Genomic DNA, 16,739 nt, shown 5'->3' on the forward strand with positions numbered 1-16,739 from the left:
GGCTTTTAAAGCTTCCATCTGGAACTGACACATAACCTCTTCCGTTTCATTGGAGAAGTCACATGACCATGTCTAACTTCAAAAGTAGGTGGGTAGTACATCCTATCCTGTTGTGCCCAGAAAAAGAACTGGAGTATCTGAGAACAGCCCTCGTGACTGCTATTCAAGGTTATGAGTGGGCCACAAGGGCCATCAGGCAAAGCTATGTGTTCACATTCAAGAGATAGCAGGGCTAAGACTTTCCAGGTTTTACATTCTTTCACTATCTCTTTGATCATATTGGCTCTCAAATCTATACCCTCCTTCGCAAGATCTTTTTTGATCAAACTTTTTCATTTAAAAGAAGTGAATATACATACAGGAAAGCACACAAATCCGTGTGTCTACAGCCTGATGAATGGTCACAAAGTGAGCATAACAGTTCAGCTACCCCCCAAGGCAAGAAATCAACCATTACCAGGAGCTCACCACCCCCGTTTGGGCTCCTTCCAGCTCCCTCATGGCAACACTCCTGATTTCCAACACCATACTTCAGCTATTTTTTTACACTCATTCAACTAGTATTTCTCAGCTAGGCACCGGAACTTCTCAGTCCTGGCAGATGGTGTTACAAACCCAAACACAAGATTTCATCCTAGTAAGCTTCCTGTTGGTAGACTGGATTTTCTGCGGCGTGACCTATTTTAGGCAGGATTGGGGGTGGGTGAGCTCTCTGAACTCTCAGGGATTTTACCTAATAAATATTTTTCTTATTACCTGTTTATTTAAGCACATCCAGTACTTCCTACAAGAGCAGATGGGACCATAGCAAGAATCTCCTTGCTGCCTGACACATGAGAAGCAGCCTGACCAGCTGGCACCTGCTGTCCTACAACCAGCCTCAACACGGCATCGAGCTGCCTGCACCAGTGACAGCAAAGCAGCACCCATCTGTCTACAGCTCAGGTATTTTCTCTCGCTCTCAGTCTCACAGCCTCAGCCTTCCAGGAGGTTTCTAGGGCTGGGTAACTAGTTCCTTCTGGGTTGGGGAATGGGGAACAAGTGTACAACTTATTTTGGCTCAAATATAAGATTGACATTTGGTTTTAGAAATAGGAATATTTCTTATGCAGCTTCCATTTTATGAAAATTAGGGATACGTTTCCCATCCTCTTATCTATTTAATCAACAAAGGTCTTAATGGAGGAGTGGACAGCTGGATTCTTAAAATGCCAGCTCCTTCCCAGTATCCTCTAAATCAGACATTTCTGTTTGAGCATGCACCTGCAAAAATGGTATGTTGTTTTCCAGCTTCACTGCAAGATCCTTACCAGAATTCAGGATAGGTATCTCAAGGATACCATTACAAGTTCCAAATAATTCCTCTTTCATGCTTGAAAAGCTGTGACTGTAGGGTCCCTGTAGGGAATAGCTGGTGCCTTCAATGGGGAGGGGCTTGAGAGTGAGCAGCTCAGGGACACTGTGGTCTACAATTCAGCCACATCCTTTGTGGTAATAAACTGCAACAAAATGTACTTTAAATATATTTTTATAATCAGTTGGCTTTTAAATTACAGCCATGCTGAATAAGAGCAGAGAAAACATATGATTAGTAATTTCCTTATGTAGAAAGTGGAACAGTTTCTGGCTAAGGCCCAGGGCTTTAAAAAATGTGCTTTTAGTAAAAAAAAGAAAATGGAAAACTGTCTTTATTCCAAAGCCAAAGCAATGGTTCATGGCCTCCTCCTGAGCAGTAACAGTCCAGCTCCATGAGGAAGTGGAAATGGAAAAGATGAGCTTGGGAAAATATTCTAAGCTGTCTGCCTACCCAGCCACTGTCATCTATATACTAAGCCACCCTCTCTGGTCCTTATAAGCACAGAAAAATGGATCTGTGGCAGCCGTGGTTACTGGTCTTCTAGAAATGACTATTCCAGGAGATGCAGAAATGCTACTGAACATGGATGTGCAGCACAGAAAGCCTATGTGGGATCCTGATCACCAGTGAAAGGCGGCTCCTTATAGAGCTAAGGGAAAGCCAATGTTTGTTTTGATGCAGCTCCCCCACCTTGCCTAACACATTTGGGGAAGAATAGATGTATCATGTTTCATACTTTGGGAGCAACAGCTTCTTAATGTGGACCAAAGGCTATGTTCAGAAACACCTGGAATGCTTGTTAAGGACAGGGATTCTCAGACTGAAAGACAGAATCCTCAGAGCAGGCTGGAAATGCGCTTTTTTTTGAGAACAGAGTCTCGTTCTGTTGGCCAGGCTGGAGTGCCATGGGGGTGATCTCGACTCATTGCAACCTCTGCCTCCCAAGTAGCTGAGATTACAGGCCTGCACCACCATGCCCAGCTAGTTTTTTGTAGTTTTGGTAGAGATGGGGTTTCGCCATGCCCAGGCTGATCTCGAATTCCTGAGTTCAGGTGATCTGCCTGCCTCGGCCTCCCAAAGTGCTAGGATAATGGGCGTGTGCCACCGTGCCCGACTGAAATTTGCATTCTCTACCTGCTCCCTCTGGGAATTTTTAAGCATCCTGTGAAGGGAAGGCTTATATGAAATCATAAAAATGTAATTCTACTTGTAGCAAGCTCCCCCCAAAAGATCTTGCAGGATTTACAGACAGGTTATATTTGGTCATTATTTCCTTTGAAGGAGAAATGGTTTTCTTATGTGATTCCATCTGCAAGGACTGTCAGATACCATCAGTACTTCAGTACTACAAAAATCAGGGATACTGTTCTTCTCCCAAGTATTGACAACTTATAAGGAAAGGGCTCAGTGCTTCATTTATTTTGGAGACCAGTGCTAGATGAAATGTTGCTAGTAAATTTCTCCAGAAGCACCCTTCCTCCCCTTTGGTGAGGCATTTAGTTGTCAGTTTAGTCGTAATAGTGTCAGGACAAGTTGCCAGTTTTTCTTTTTCCTTTTTTTTTTTTTTTTTAAAAAGAGATGGGGGTCTCACTACATTGGCCAGGCTGGCCTCAAACTTCTGGACTTAAGCAATCCTCCCACCTCAGCCTCTGTCCCAGTAGCTGGGATTACAGGTGTGAGCCACCACACTTGGCTTAGTTTTACTTTCTTAACATTAAACTCTCAAAAGTCCCACGGTTCCATTCCTGTTGTCTTGGGGTGGCTCCCAACTGTCAGTGGCTTGACTTCCCAGGCAAGGTTTCTGGGAAATTGGCTCTTCGTCACTTAAAGGTTTAAACCTTGTGTGTGTGTGAGACAGGGTCTCACTCTACCACCCAGGCTGGAGTGCAGTGGCACAATCATGGCATACTGTAGCCTTGACTTCCTGGGCCAAGGTGATTCTCCCGTCTCAGCCCCCAAGTAGCTGGCACTACAGTGCATGCCACCACACCCAGCTAATTTTTATCTGTTGTAGAGATGGGGTCTTGCTATATTGCCCAGGCTTGTCTTGAACTCCTGGTCTCAAGTGATCTGCCTGCCTCAGCCTCCCAAAGTGCTAAGATTATGGGTGCGAACCACCACACCTGCCTAGACTTCTCTTAAGCTGGAAAATAAGATCAAGAGTTGCCAACCCCATGCTGGCCTTACTTGGGAACCTTGCCCAAGCCTCCTGTCACACATCCCTTTTATGGAGTTTGTGCCTCAATAAACTGCAGCCGTACCAATGGGGATAATCAGGTTTGTTTATAAAGTGTACCAGGATCCCAAGATAAAAGGCATTGTAAATGCCTAGTGTGATTAGAGCAAACAAGGTACCAGCTAGCATTCATTACATAGAAGTTAGATACATACCGTGTAAGACCTCACTCAACGATAAAACAAGCACTCATTTTCTTTTTCTAAATCTAGCATGAGAAATCAGAGGGCAGCATGCAGACCCGGGGGTTCATTTGCTCATTTATTTACACTCATGCCTTTCCTTTCTCAGATGGAACAAAGAAAATTCCCAGGCCCACAAACCACCAGAGATACAACCTTATTTGCTCAAAAGGTAGGTCATGCCCATAAGGGGCAGGGGCAGGCCATGCACAGCTCTACCTCTCTACACACACACACACACTCTCTCTCTCTCTCTCTCTCTCTCTCTCTGGCTGTGACCTCACTTTCACAGTTCATGCAGAGGAGGAAGGTCGTCCATGTGGTCCTGGGAGAGCTGGTCTGTTCCTGCCCAGGTCTGCCTGCATGGCTCTCACAGCCCCCCCAAGTTTTCCTCCAAAAGGTTCAGATCTTGACCCTGAAACAGACCTCATAATGAAACACCTATGGGAAAAGTCTATTCTCTGGCCTTTTTCCTGAGCTCAATAATGTTTAATTTTTAAAAAGGAGAAGGAAGGAGGGAGGGAAAGAAGTCTGATATTTCTCCAGTGCACTTGGCTCTCACAGATGGCCTTGGTCAAAATTCACCACCAGCAATTGTGCCAAAACACCTAGTTTGAATTCTGGCTGTCATGCTGCTTCATTTAATGAGATGGTTCCAATTTCCTTTACTGTTTAAAAAGAATTTGAGGCCAGATGCAGTGGCTCATGCTTGTAATCCCAGCACTTCAGGAGGCCGAGGCGGGTGGATCACAAGGGGTCAGGAGATCAAGACCATCCTGGCCAACATGGTGAAACCCCGTGTCTACTAAAAATACAAAAAATTAGCTGGGCGTGGTGGTGGGTGCCTATAGTCCCAGCTAAACTCTGGAAGCTGAGGCAGGAGAATGGCGTGAAACTGAGAAGCGGAGCTTGCAATGAGCTGAGATCACGCCACTGCATTCCAGCCTGGGCAACAGAGCGAGACTCTGTCTGTCTCAAAAAAACAAAAAAAAAAGCCCGGCTTCATCTCTCCTTTCTTGTCACTACACGTTTCACCCAGTCACCTGGCAGTTGTACTCAGAGTCAAGGACTAGTGCTTCCGCACCTGAGAAGAACCACCTCGGGCTCCCCTTGGAGGCGACCTGTCGGAAGAGTGCTTTGCCTAAGGAGGCCTCAAACTTCAGCCTCCTGACTCGCAGTCCCAGTCAGGAGTCAAGCTCTGGAAGTTGACAAGTGCCCTTGGAAGAGAGCCTGTGACCAGTGGACTGGCATACTCGCCCTCCCTGCTCAGCGCAGTCCATCAGCGTGTGCTGCCACTGCTGCTAAGTCAATCGGCTCGGGGTGGACAGCTGTCAGAGATGAATCAGGGACAAGCAAAAGAGCTTAATGAAATTTTATTTTGAAAATATGGCAAGAGTCTAAGGCACTTCAAACATAGAGGACCAAAGGAAATGTGACATGGTATAAAGGAATCCATAAATACAAAGAGAACTACACCATGTTTCTCTAGAGGCAAATACAAGAGCCAATTCCTCTAACACAATCCAACCTTTATCATTAGAGTTGTGCAATTAATAAAAATGATAATGTTACATGTAGTTCTTCATATCTTTAGTATGGAATATAAAAGTTGAAAATACTGTGTCAATTTCATATAGATACTCTTTTTATAAAAAGTCATATATTACATCTACCTAGATAAAACCAAACGAGAATATTCTTTTGTAAGTTTTATACTTTGAGAGTTTTGTCTAGCCCAGGCCCAAGTTACCGATGATCAAAGTCATCTCAACTTCCTTATTTTAAAATAAAAGACAAGAAAAATCAAAACTATGCTGGAATGAGATTTTGGAAGAGCTTCCTAATAGTTCCACATTTAATAAATGTAAATATTTGAGGAAAAATTTTAAAACATCTCAATGAGAACCTGACACTTCTTTGTGGGAGTGAACAGAAGGTGCCCCTTCAGATCAGGTCAGAATTTCCTATGACTGTACAAAACAAAGCAGAGACTCAACAGCAACAGAGACTGGGTTAAAGTGCCCTACACAGAGAGAAGATGGCCAGAAAGGAGGCGTGTGTGCCCAGGCTGGCAATCTCTGCACTATGAAAGCTTCAGCCTTTAACCCCTGGGCTTGATGCTTCCGTTTGCTGGTGAGCTCAGGCACAATACATATACATTCAGTATCTGTCACCCCAACAGGAACAATTAGCAGCTTAATGGTGGCATGTAAATGAGGGCTATTTGCATACAATCAATCAAATGAACCTCGGTGGGTGGGGCCAGGAGACGTCTTCCTTCCAAGCCTAGGGGTGCCCTAGAGACCAGGAAAGGAAAAAAACTGGGGGTTAATAAGTGACTTCAGGCAGATGTGTACCCTGTGACATAGGATCTTGGCCCACCACAGCCAACAACCAGCTGTGAGCCCAAGCCAGGAGAGCTCTGAGAAGAGGGAACAGGTGTCCACAGCTCCAAGGCCAGCTGGGCTCAGCAGTGCTATGTCCGGCTGTCCTGGGAAGTCACCTTCCCACTCAGAGTGAACTGTGGACTACAGGCTGCCTGCCATCTGCTTCAGGAACAATGCCAGAACCATGGTGAAATAACCCCATGGGCTTGGAGGGTGCTATCTGGATAATTCTGTACAGAATCAAAACCTCTATGGGAAGCTGTGAGAGCATCTGTCTTACAAGGACAAGCAGGGCCCAGCCTCTGCTAAAACAGTTCTCCTGCCCTTTAGGGGCAGAGGCAGAAAAGAAGAACTCTTAAGCTCCAGACTAAAACTTCCATTTTCTGAATCAACATAAAATCTGTCTCCTGTCAGTTCCTGGAGGAAGGGGGTCCACCAGTCTGGTGGATTTCAGCCTATTTACAAATGCCAAATGCACAACACTGACCGGAGACTGGGCTTTTGCAAAGTTGACATGGGCATACAGAAGAACAGCGATGTCCTTGTGTCCTGCTTCCAGGGCGATCGAGAGCGCAGTGCTGCCATCCTTAAGATAAGACGGAAAGAATAAGCCATGTTGGGTTTCTCAAACCTCCAGGCAACCAAAAGGTAGCAGAACAAAACACCCTCCAGTAATTGGCAAGGTTCCCCAAATATCCCTCCTTGTTCCGTCCTCTGGGAAACTTTTTCAGGACCTGTAAGTGTGAAGGCCTGAGGATGTGAAGATGAACGAGGCAAGCCTCCACCCTCCAGAGGTCCCAGTTAAGAGAATTATCTTATCCAACCATTCTGCCCACCAGGAGGGGGAAGCAGAAGATGGGGACAGAAAGTTGTTTTTTTTTTTCTTATAATTATGAATGAGCAGGCAAGCAGCAGTAGTGTGTGTTTAGAGACTCTGCAATTTGCCAGAGATCTTTTACCTTTCTTCTTAGAGAGGGCACTGTGATCCTAAAACCCTAACCACCTCTGTTTAAGGCTCCAAGGAACATCTGTGTGTAAGCACACAATCCCAGTGGGTTACATAGATACGTATTCTGGAAATAAGAGGGGAAACACTACATATGGGGGAAAAAAGCTTCACTTAACTGCTTGATTTCCATTAAATTTCAGCGATTATAGATGGATATACAGGAGTATCAAGGGAAAGAACATAACTTGTTTTCTGTCTAGTCTTTGTGTTTTGAGACAGGATCTGCCTCCCAGGCTGCAGTGCAGTGGGACGATCACACATCACTGTAGTCTTGATCTCCAGGGCTCAAGTAATTCTCCCACCTCAACCTCCAAGGTAGCTGGGACTACAGGTGTGTACCACTACACCTAGATAATTTTTTTTTTGTAGAGATGGGAGTCTCACTATGTTGCCCAGGCTGGTCTCGAACTCCTGGGCTAGAGCGATCCTCCTGTCTCAGCCTCCCAAAGTGCTGGAATTACAGGAGTGACCCACTGTGCCCAGCCTATCTAGTCTTGAAATAAGGATTTCCCTCTGGTCAGCAGCAGCAGGACGACACAGTTCTCCTTTGGTTTAATGTTAGGATCCTTCCCTCACACGCTTTGAATTTTGAAAGAGAATAGAAGTAAAATCAAACAAAAACCACAGCACAGCTAACAAACTCTTCTGGAAGAAACAAGTCAGAAGCTCTCCCTCCCACAGGGGAAGAAGGGAATCTGGTACAGCTGTAGCTCCTGTGTGCTCCTGTGGAGATAGCTGAGTGTGAAGCTAGTCAGTCCCTCATACCAGTGAAAAGCTCAGCTGGTTTGTTCTCCCTACTGGCTTGGGCCCAGAAGGATCTGACCTACAAAGGATATTTTCCTAACTTTTTGGTGTTTTGAGCTGAAGAAGCTCTGATCCAAACCTGTGATCCGTAGAGAGAAACTTTCACAAACAGAACCAAGCCAGCCTGACCTCTATGACCTTTAAACCATCTCACTGCCTACACACCAGTTCCCACGCCTTCTACCTATCGCCACGCCTCTCCTTTGGCCTGGAGACACCCAGAAGTTTCCCGGTCAAGGAGTTAGATGGAAATGTGGACAGCCTGGGAACTGGGAGAAGAGAGCCGAGTGGTGTTGATGGGACAGACTGAGAAGAAATGGGAAAATGCTTCAAGAAGTCAAGCTAGTCTGCAGGCTCTGGGGTATGCTGTGTCATAAGCTACTCACTTTGATGGGTCACAGTGCCTTCACTTTGGCTGGGAAAGGTTCACCGTAGTAGGAACTGGTTTTAGTCACTGTGTAACCCCAGCCTCTAATGATTAATAATCCAGATTTCCAAGTGGACCTGTCAGAAGTCACCTACAGTGAATTTGATTCTGCAATGCAAAGCCATTGATTCCCCTTTAGTAGAGTGCCTCTTGGACATGCCCGTTAAGTCACTTTTTCATGTCATGAATTATGGGGTAGGACCTATTCTGCTTTGGGCACTAGTTTATGAGAGTGTTAGTTTGCACACACTAAGTGTAGCCAAGCTTGGCTGTGAAGGGAGGCGCCTGGATGGCAACACAAATCCAAGAGGAGAATAAAGGAGGATTTGGTCTCCCCTGGCCAAACAGCACTCCCAGAGCTCCCGCCCAGAGTCCCCCAGACCCCTGGCCAGGAGGCCCAGTGGAGACGGCTTACATTGTCCTCCAGGTGACCATTGCAGCCGGGCTGGGCCAGCAGCAGCTTGACGATCTCCACATGCCCATGCTCACTGGCACACATGAGGGCCGTGGAGCCCTCGTCATCCTGGATGTTGACGTCAGCCCCACAGGCCAGCAGGCCCTTCACCATGTCTATCCGTCCGTGACTGACCGCCAGCATGAGGGCCGTCTGTCCCGCCTGTGGGAAGAGATCACAGGGGACTTCAGAAGTACATACTGAGCTGGCAGTGGTGGCTCCTGGTGGGGCTGTGCTAGGGAAAGGGGGAAAACAGTGTGGTGACAGAAGGGAAACAACTGGCCATGGAACTACTTGGGGTGGGTGGTGGCAAGCAGGGAGAAACCAGCTTCCCATGAGCTATGAGCTAAGGAAGGGCATAAAGTAAGGAGCCAATTTCCCTTTAGCGTGGAGGATGTCTCAGTACAGTGAGGGGCTGGAAGTTCAGGTGGTTAAAGTCAAACTGTGGGTGGTGGGTCACGCCTGTAACCCTAGCACTTTGGGAGGCCGAGGCGGGCAGATTGCCTGAGCTCAGGAGTTCAAGAGCAGCCTGGGCAACACTGAAACCCCGTCTCTACTTTAAAAAAGAAAAAAAACCAAGTGTGGTGGCACATGCCTGTTAGTCCCAGCTACTCGGGAGGCTAAGGCAGGAGAATCGCTTGAACCCAGGAGGTGGAGGTTGCAGTGAACCAAGATCATGCCACTGCACTCCAGCCTGGGCGACAGAGCGAGACTGTCTCTTTAAAAAAAAAAAAGTCAAGCTGTGAACACATCTGGACCTGGGACATCGCCTGCGACGAAGACACTGCAACACAGAGACAGGAAGCAACAGTCACCAAGTATCTGATGGGGATGCCCAGTCATTTATATGTAAGGGAACTAACAGCATTTCCATGCAAACTATGCAAGGGGAGGAAAGGCAAGCCAAAGGAGGGAGAAGTTTCCAGTGTGAAATTTAAGCCCATATTTCCCTGGTGTGTTTGCTCAGCAAGGAGCACCAGGCAGTGCATGGACTCAGGGCAGGCCTGTGAACAAGTGCACGTGGTGGGAGTGTGGCAACTATGCCTCCTCTGCCAGAGTGGCCACCACAGTCCTGTCTGCTGGTCAGGGGTGCATTCCTGAGCACAGGAACCAAGCGCGCTAACCTGACTAGCTTTGGCGTTCACATCCCCGCAGCCAAAGAGTTCTTCCACAACCCGCATGTCCTTCTCTGCTTCCACAGCGGCGAGGGCTGCCAGCATGATGGGGGTGTAGCCTGCCTTGTTCTGGTGATCGACGTTACACACATCTGCAAAAAAAAAAAAGTCTCTTAGGAAGCAGACCCTTCTAACGGCAGCCGCTTACAGAGCCACTGAAGGGATGGTGTTTACAGGAGCCCAGTGAAATGGCACCAGGTGGCTGGAGACCAAGAGTGACTTAGAATGAAATGTGAGAGATGTTTTCATGCTAAACCAAAAACTTTTTTCACGAGACCTGAAGCAACAGAAACAACGGTAAGCTTCTACAGCATATCTTGTTTGCAACTGGTAGCAGAAATGCAATGGCTTGGAAGTCTGGGTGGTTGTTCTAATGGCTGCTCTTGAGAATAAATGATCATATGGAATCTAAGCACTTAGCTGTGTTTGGAAAGTGAAGCAGGTAGTGAGCTACTCATCAAAGAAGTGTTTGTAAAAGCTTATGTATGGAACGTTGGACAGGGTGGTACCTACTTATCCAAACACTATTCATTCTGAGACTCTGGAATTCTGCTTCTCAGGACCCCTGACAGGCTAGAGTAGTAAATTCAATCATGTAACACCCAGCTCTAGAATTTATGGTCTGAGAGCAAATGCAGTTAAGTCCCCTTAATAGACTCGATGAACCAGACCTTTTCTATTCCTGTAATTCTTAAGGAGTCTTCAGGGATTAAATTATCCTTCGGGCATTTAAAAGTTCCTTCAGCGCCTTCTCTGAAATGACCGGAATGGTGAGTGTTAGAAAGCAGCTTTTATGTGGGACCAAATATGAAGTGAAAATGTTTAGAATGTTTCTATCATAAAGGAAAAGAAAAGGTACCATGAACAACAACTCCACGCTAAGGACATGTTTTTAAAAGTGGGTGTTTTTTATGCAGAAAATAAAAGGCCCTGTGGTGGAGAAGTGGGTGAGTTCGTGTGCGCTTCGGGGCTCCTCAGCCTCTCAGACTTTGCTCTGCATAGATGCTGAAGTATCCTAGATCTGCACCTTATGGAGCCAGAATCTCAGTCTAGAAGGATGAGCAGTAATACTTCATTAAGAAAAGTGATTAACCCAAACCATCCAACAATGGCATTAAAATTATTTAATTTGCCAAGATGTTTTATCTACTTCTAAGTATACTAAGCTGTTCCTGTCAGGAGTGATAGTGAAATCTTGTTTTCAGCTTCCCTGGATATTATCTACTTCTGTTTAAACAGTTTAATCACTCCCGCTGACCGTATCACCAGCTCTGTTTATAGTCTGGAAAGCCTGAAGAGGAGCGGCTTGAAATTCCTTCCTGTAAGATGGAAGCAATTATATCTTAACATGGCTCCAAAAACAGGGAACAAACACTTATAAAAGAAGGATAAATCTGCTTGGGTTTCTTCTCTGCATTAATTCCAAGTTCCCAAAACAGAGCAGAAGAGATTGGACAGTGGATGAAGAAAAAATTTTGGAAGAATATGCAATAAAACTGTCCAATTTAAGTCAGGTTCACACTGTATCCTCATTAATCAGACTGAGGTTCTGTGGATTCTCTGTGACACACTAGAAGTAAAAATACGTATTACAAAAATTGAAAGATTTGGGGACTATGTGACACAGGGCTGCTCCATTTGAACAAGAAGTTGAAAGCTCAGAGTTTCCTGAGGGGACCACCTGTGTATGTGCCCCTCCCTCACTTCATGTCTAAGACGTCCACTGGCTCTATTCTGGGATGACAAGTTTCTACTATTCTATTATGGTTGAGAGACAAGAATCGTACGCCCTTTGCTCTATGCTGTTTCCCCAATAATAGAATATTTTGGTGCGAATGGTGATCATTTTGACCATCTGTTATGGTGGCTTTGCTTAGTCCCCATCTTGACTAACCACACACTTCTGCAAGGACAGCAGTCATGGAGTAAGGACAAATCAAGTGGTCCACAAGCACCAACGCTGTGACTCTGGGCCTGTAAGCAGTACTCTGCCTCCTGAGTGCAAACCGGCCAAGCCTGCATGATTCAGCTCAGGAGGGAACGTGAGTCATGCTTCTTACCAGGGATACACCTCTCACTTGAATGCAGCTGAACTGCAGCAGCAAGAAGATCCTCAAAACCTCCTTTCAAAACAGATCTGGAATCTGTGTCACCCAGTTTTGTTTAAACTTCAACCCTCTTGACTCAAGAAAACTCTTGCCATGTCATGTGGAAAAGCAATAAAAAGGATTTTAGCATGGTCAGAGAATTCGGGAGCAGCTCAACCAGGTTCTCTGAGATGAGTCACAACCCAAGTGCTGTTAGAGAAGAGATGGGGTAGAGGGGCAGCCAACATACCGGCATCCAACAGCAGCTTCACAATCTCGAAGTTGGAGTGGGACACGCTGTAATGGAGGGCTGTGTTGCCGTTGCCATCTGCCAAGTTGATGACATAGCGGAGGACATCTGGGGAGATGGCCTCAAAAGCAGCTATGTAGTCCCCCACCATGGCTGGAATGGCTGACTTCTGACTGGACACGCGGAACCACTCGTGCTGGAGGGTGTTCAGACAGAACCTCTGCCAAAACACAGTGTGGTCATTAGTTCTATTTATAGACTTTTTGAGACCTAGTTGAAAGCGCAAGTAACCTGTCCTTTTATAGTCAAAGTATATATGCAGTTAGAATCTGCTCTCAAAACCCAACAGTGCTAAGGGAAGCTTCAAACACCAAACTGGGACATTCCTCCTGATTTTAAACCACACGTAGATTAGATCTCATGTCTATAAAGGAGACCAGACAGCACTGTGCAGAAGCAGAGGCTCTGGAGCCAGACCACCGAGTTTCAAATGCAGGCTCTGCTACCTAAAACCTTTATGACCCTAGGGAAGTTATTCTGCTTCTGTTTCCTCATCTGAAAAATTGGGATAATACCATTCTTTCATAGTTTTTGTGATGAGAATAAACACTAAGGCTTGACTCAATTTATTAAGCTATTAATATATGTAATCATACTGGCCTTGAAAACAATTTTCATAGCAATTAGGAAGAAATTAACTAGCCTACACTGAATTATGCTGCTTCCTTCCTATCCAAACTCACTTCCTTCAACTCCTCAGCACAGCACTAGATTGGGAGACTGTAAGGGTATAGCCAACCCAATTCCCACCCCAATCCCAAATACAACTGTTCAACCATGGAAAGGGAAAATAAAAAGGAAGCCCATCTGGAACTAATTTCATTTTCTCATCAGCTCCACTCTGACTTTTTTTTTTTTTGTTTTGTTTTTTGAGACGGAGTCTCGCTCTGTCGCCCAGGCTGGAGTGCAGTGGCGCGATCTCGGCTCACTGCAAGCTCCGCCTCCTGGGTTTACGCCATTCTCCTGCCTCAGCCTCCTGAGTAGCTGGGACTACAGGCGCCCGCCACCGCGCCCGGCTAATTTTTTGTATTTTTAGTAGAGACGGGGTTTCACCGTGGTCTCGATCTCCTGACCTTGTGATCCGCCCGCCTCGGCCTCCCAAAGTGCTGGGATTACAGGCGTGAGCCACTGCGCCCGGCCCACTCTGACTTTCTTAAGCTGTGGACACGTGAAGAAGGCACTTGCTTTGTGGATGATCAGCTCAAACCTGGGTCACATGAAGCTCAATGGAGAGTGAGCATAGTCAGTGCTGGTGATGAGGATGACTACAATGTCTTTTCAATGGACCTTCCTTCATATGATTTTAATATTCATTTCTGCTGAGTTAATATTAAACTCTTTAAAAGTTTAAAAACATATCAAAGAAAGATAGCCTATGTCAAAAGCATCAGAACTTAAGAAGTCCTCTTTCTGCAGAAAAGGTAGAGTTGGGATTATACAGCTTCCATCTCTTTATCATCCTGCTACTGATTATTTAGTTTTAACCTTTTCAATCACATTTTGGGTCACTTGAAAAGTATCCTTTTTTCCCTGTATTTTATGTATTCAGATTCCCATTTCTTTGGAGTTGTCACACTGAAAGAAGGGAAATTATGTCTTTTGGTCATCCTAACTCTATTACTGCTAAATAACTGGTATCCTGATATGATTAGCCCTGGCACTGTGTTCACTCGTCCACTACTTTTCACAACACAACACTTTCAAACCAAATGAAAATTCAATTAAAAAATGTACCCATCACAGAGGGTGTGGATGATACTATGCTTCGCAATTTGTAGGATGCAGGAAAACAAAATCCTTCCCAACGGCCATGTAACGTATTTTGAGAGCAGGGAAAGAAAAGTATATTATGGCTATAAAATTTGGGGTTGTAAAGCACCAAGTTTTAAGATTAGGTTAAACCTGATGGGAAATATTGACACTGCAGTGAGATTTTATGGTTTTACTAGTGACCAAGGTATAGCCAGGTATTTTCGTGAATACAAATCCAAGAATTTCAATATGTAGTTCTAGGTTTCCCCTTGACTAGGATTTTTTTTTGAGAGAGGGTGTTGCTCTGTCTCCCAGGCTGGAGTGCAGTGGCACGATCATGGATCACTGCAGCCTCAACTTTCTGGGCCTCCAGCTATCTTCTTACCTCAGCCTCCCAAGTAGCTAGGACCACAGGTACATGCCATCATGCCTGGCTAACTTTTGTATTTTTTGTAGAGACAGGGTTTTGCCATGTTTCCCAGGCTGGTCTCAAACTGAACTCCTGGGCTTAAGAGATCCACTGCCTTGGCCTCCCAAAGTGCTGGGATTATAGGTGTGAGCCACTGTGCCTGGCCTTGACCAGGAATTTTATTTAGTACAGCTAGCCCTCTGTATCCACAGGTTCCATTTCCATAGATTGAACCACCGGCAGAGTGAAAATATTTGAAAAATATGCAATACAAAACAATACAGTATAACAACTATTTATATAGCATTTACATTGTATTAAGTTTTTGAGGCCTGGTGCGGTGGCTCACGCCTGTAATCCCAGCACTTTGGGAGGCCGAGACGGAAGGATCACAAGGTCAGGAGATTGAGACCATCCTAACACAGTGAAACCCCATCTCTACTAAAAATACAAAAAATTAGCCGGGCGTTGTGACAGGCGCCTGTAGTCCCAGCTACTTGGGAGGCTGAGGCAGGAGAATGGCCTGAACCCGGGAGGCAGAGCTCGCAGTGAGCTGAGACCGTGCCACTGCACTCCGGCCTGGGTGACACTGTCAGCATTTCACCATGTTAGCTAGGCTAGTCTGGAACTCCAGACCTCAAGTGATCCACCCGCATCGGCCTCCCAAAGTTTTGGGATTATAGGCGTGAGCCACTGCGCCTGGCCTTGTATTAGGTATTATTATATAGAAATGATTTAAAATATATGGCAGAATTTCAAGTATATGTGTAGTTTATATGCAAATACTACACCATTTTACATAAGTGACTTGAGCATCTGTGCATTTTGGTATCCTTAGGGGATCCTACATTTTCTCAATGCACTGAAGACAGCTGTCAACCAGTGGGTTAGTCTGGCCTATGAAAGAATGTGCACATAACTTCAACACATGAGAATGTGTCATTCTTGGCCTTGGTGTCAGATTAACCATTGCCATAGAAACACTTATATGTCCTATGTTGTACCATTCATGATCACTAAGGCAACCACAAACTCTGCTGTTTGCTCTGAATCTCTTAGACTGTGAGAAGATGACAAGTACAGTTATTTTTATGTTGAAAAATAGTGGCCGCCTGCATTCCACATCAGAGCATAGCATACAGTTTCATAACTGAAAGGAATGCTGACCTCAGCCCAGATAGCATATGTTTTTAAAAGAAACCTAACTTAAAAAAGTTCTTGGATGCTGCTCCCTGGATCTTAATGTTCTATAAATAGAAATGAAATATGTAGAAAAATGACGACTGACTGCAATTAGCCCTCCTTTCTGTCTGCAAGTGTATGCCTCACAGATGCCTCCACCCCCCAAAAAAGTATAGGGTGGGTAAAGGATGAAGTTGGGCCTCAAGGAAACACTGGCAGTGTGATCCTGGGAGCGAGACATGATGTTCACCCAGCCCACACATGCTGTGAACAGTTCAGGAGAAAAGCACGCAAGCAACAACTCGGGCAGCCTACAGTTGGCCTTGACAATGAGCCCACTTGTGCACCTTGTACACACGGGGGACGGTGTTTGCAGGTCAGACTCACCATATCTTTGCTGGTCAAAGCTTTGGGGTCATTTATGTTATTTTTCAGTAAGTTGCATGCAGACAACATCTTTTCACTTAATTCATACCTGAAAAGGAAAAAAAGAACTTACGATTGGGCACAAGAGGAAAATCATTTTTATTTCAACCCAAATATATATATATATAAATTTTTTTTGAGACAGGGTCTTGCTTTGTCACCCAGGCTGGAGTGCAGTGGCATGATCTTGGCTCACTGCAACCACGGCCTCCTGGATTCAAGCAATCCTCCTGCCTCAGTCTCCCTAGTAGCTGGGACTACAGGTATGTACCACCAGGCCCGGCTAATTTTTGTATTTTTAGTAGAGATGGGGTTTCACTATGTTGGCCAGGCTGGTCTTGAACTCCTGACCTCAGGTGATGCACCCACCTCGGCCTCACAAAGTGCTGGGATTACAGGTGTGGGACAGACACTATGTCCAGCTTCAACTTTTAAAAATGTATTTTTAAAGGGAAGTGGCCCCAAGCCAGCCTAAGCGGGTATTATGGCACAAGGTGCTTGGATAGAGGCAGCACAGGCATCCTTAGGTGTCCAAGGGTCAT

The 16,739-nt window shown here is 45.5% G+C and overlaps 1 protein-coding gene and 1 long non-coding RNA gene across 34 annotated transcripts in view; one reads left to right on the top strand and one right to left on the bottom strand.

Annotated features, from left to right (window-relative positions):
- The first annotated feature begins 618 nt into the window (after positions 1-618).
- On the top strand, positions 619-5,578 carry LOC144334717 (uncharacterized). The gene is made up of 2 exons (XR_013404867.1): positions 619-945; positions 3,885-5,578. It is a non-coding gene; the product is annotated as an uncharacterized LOC144334717 (long non-coding RNA).
- The window catches only part of KANK1 (KN motif and ankyrin repeat domains 1), a 240,993-nt gene continuing 229,386 nt past the window's right edge, over positions 5,133-16,739 (bottom strand). For all 33 annotated transcript variants that reach the window (XM_077966168.1, XM_077966161.1, XM_077966178.1 and 30 more), the window contains 6 exons: positions 16,159-16,246; positions 12,369-12,588; positions 9,981-10,123; positions 8,818-9,018; positions 6,650-6,748; positions 5,133-6,072 (listed from right to left, as the gene is read on the bottom strand). In XM_077966168.1, the coding sequence (XP_077822294.1) occupies positions 6,010-6,072; positions 6,650-6,748; positions 8,818-9,018; positions 9,981-10,123; positions 12,369-12,588; positions 16,159-16,246 (814 nt within the window). In that variant the 3' untranslated portion in view covers positions 5,133-6,009. The remainder of the gene's footprint in view (positions 6,073-6,649; positions 6,749-8,817; positions 9,019-9,980; positions 10,124-12,368; positions 12,589-16,158; positions 16,247-16,739) is intronic.

Source organism: Macaca mulatta, chromosome 15 (genome assembly GCF_049350105.2).
Source record: "Macaca mulatta isolate MMU2019108-1 chromosome 15, T2T-MMU8v2.0, whole genome shotgun sequence".
In the NCBI taxonomy this organism is placed as follows: Eukaryota; Metazoa; Chordata; class Mammalia; order Primates; family Cercopithecidae; genus Macaca; species Macaca mulatta.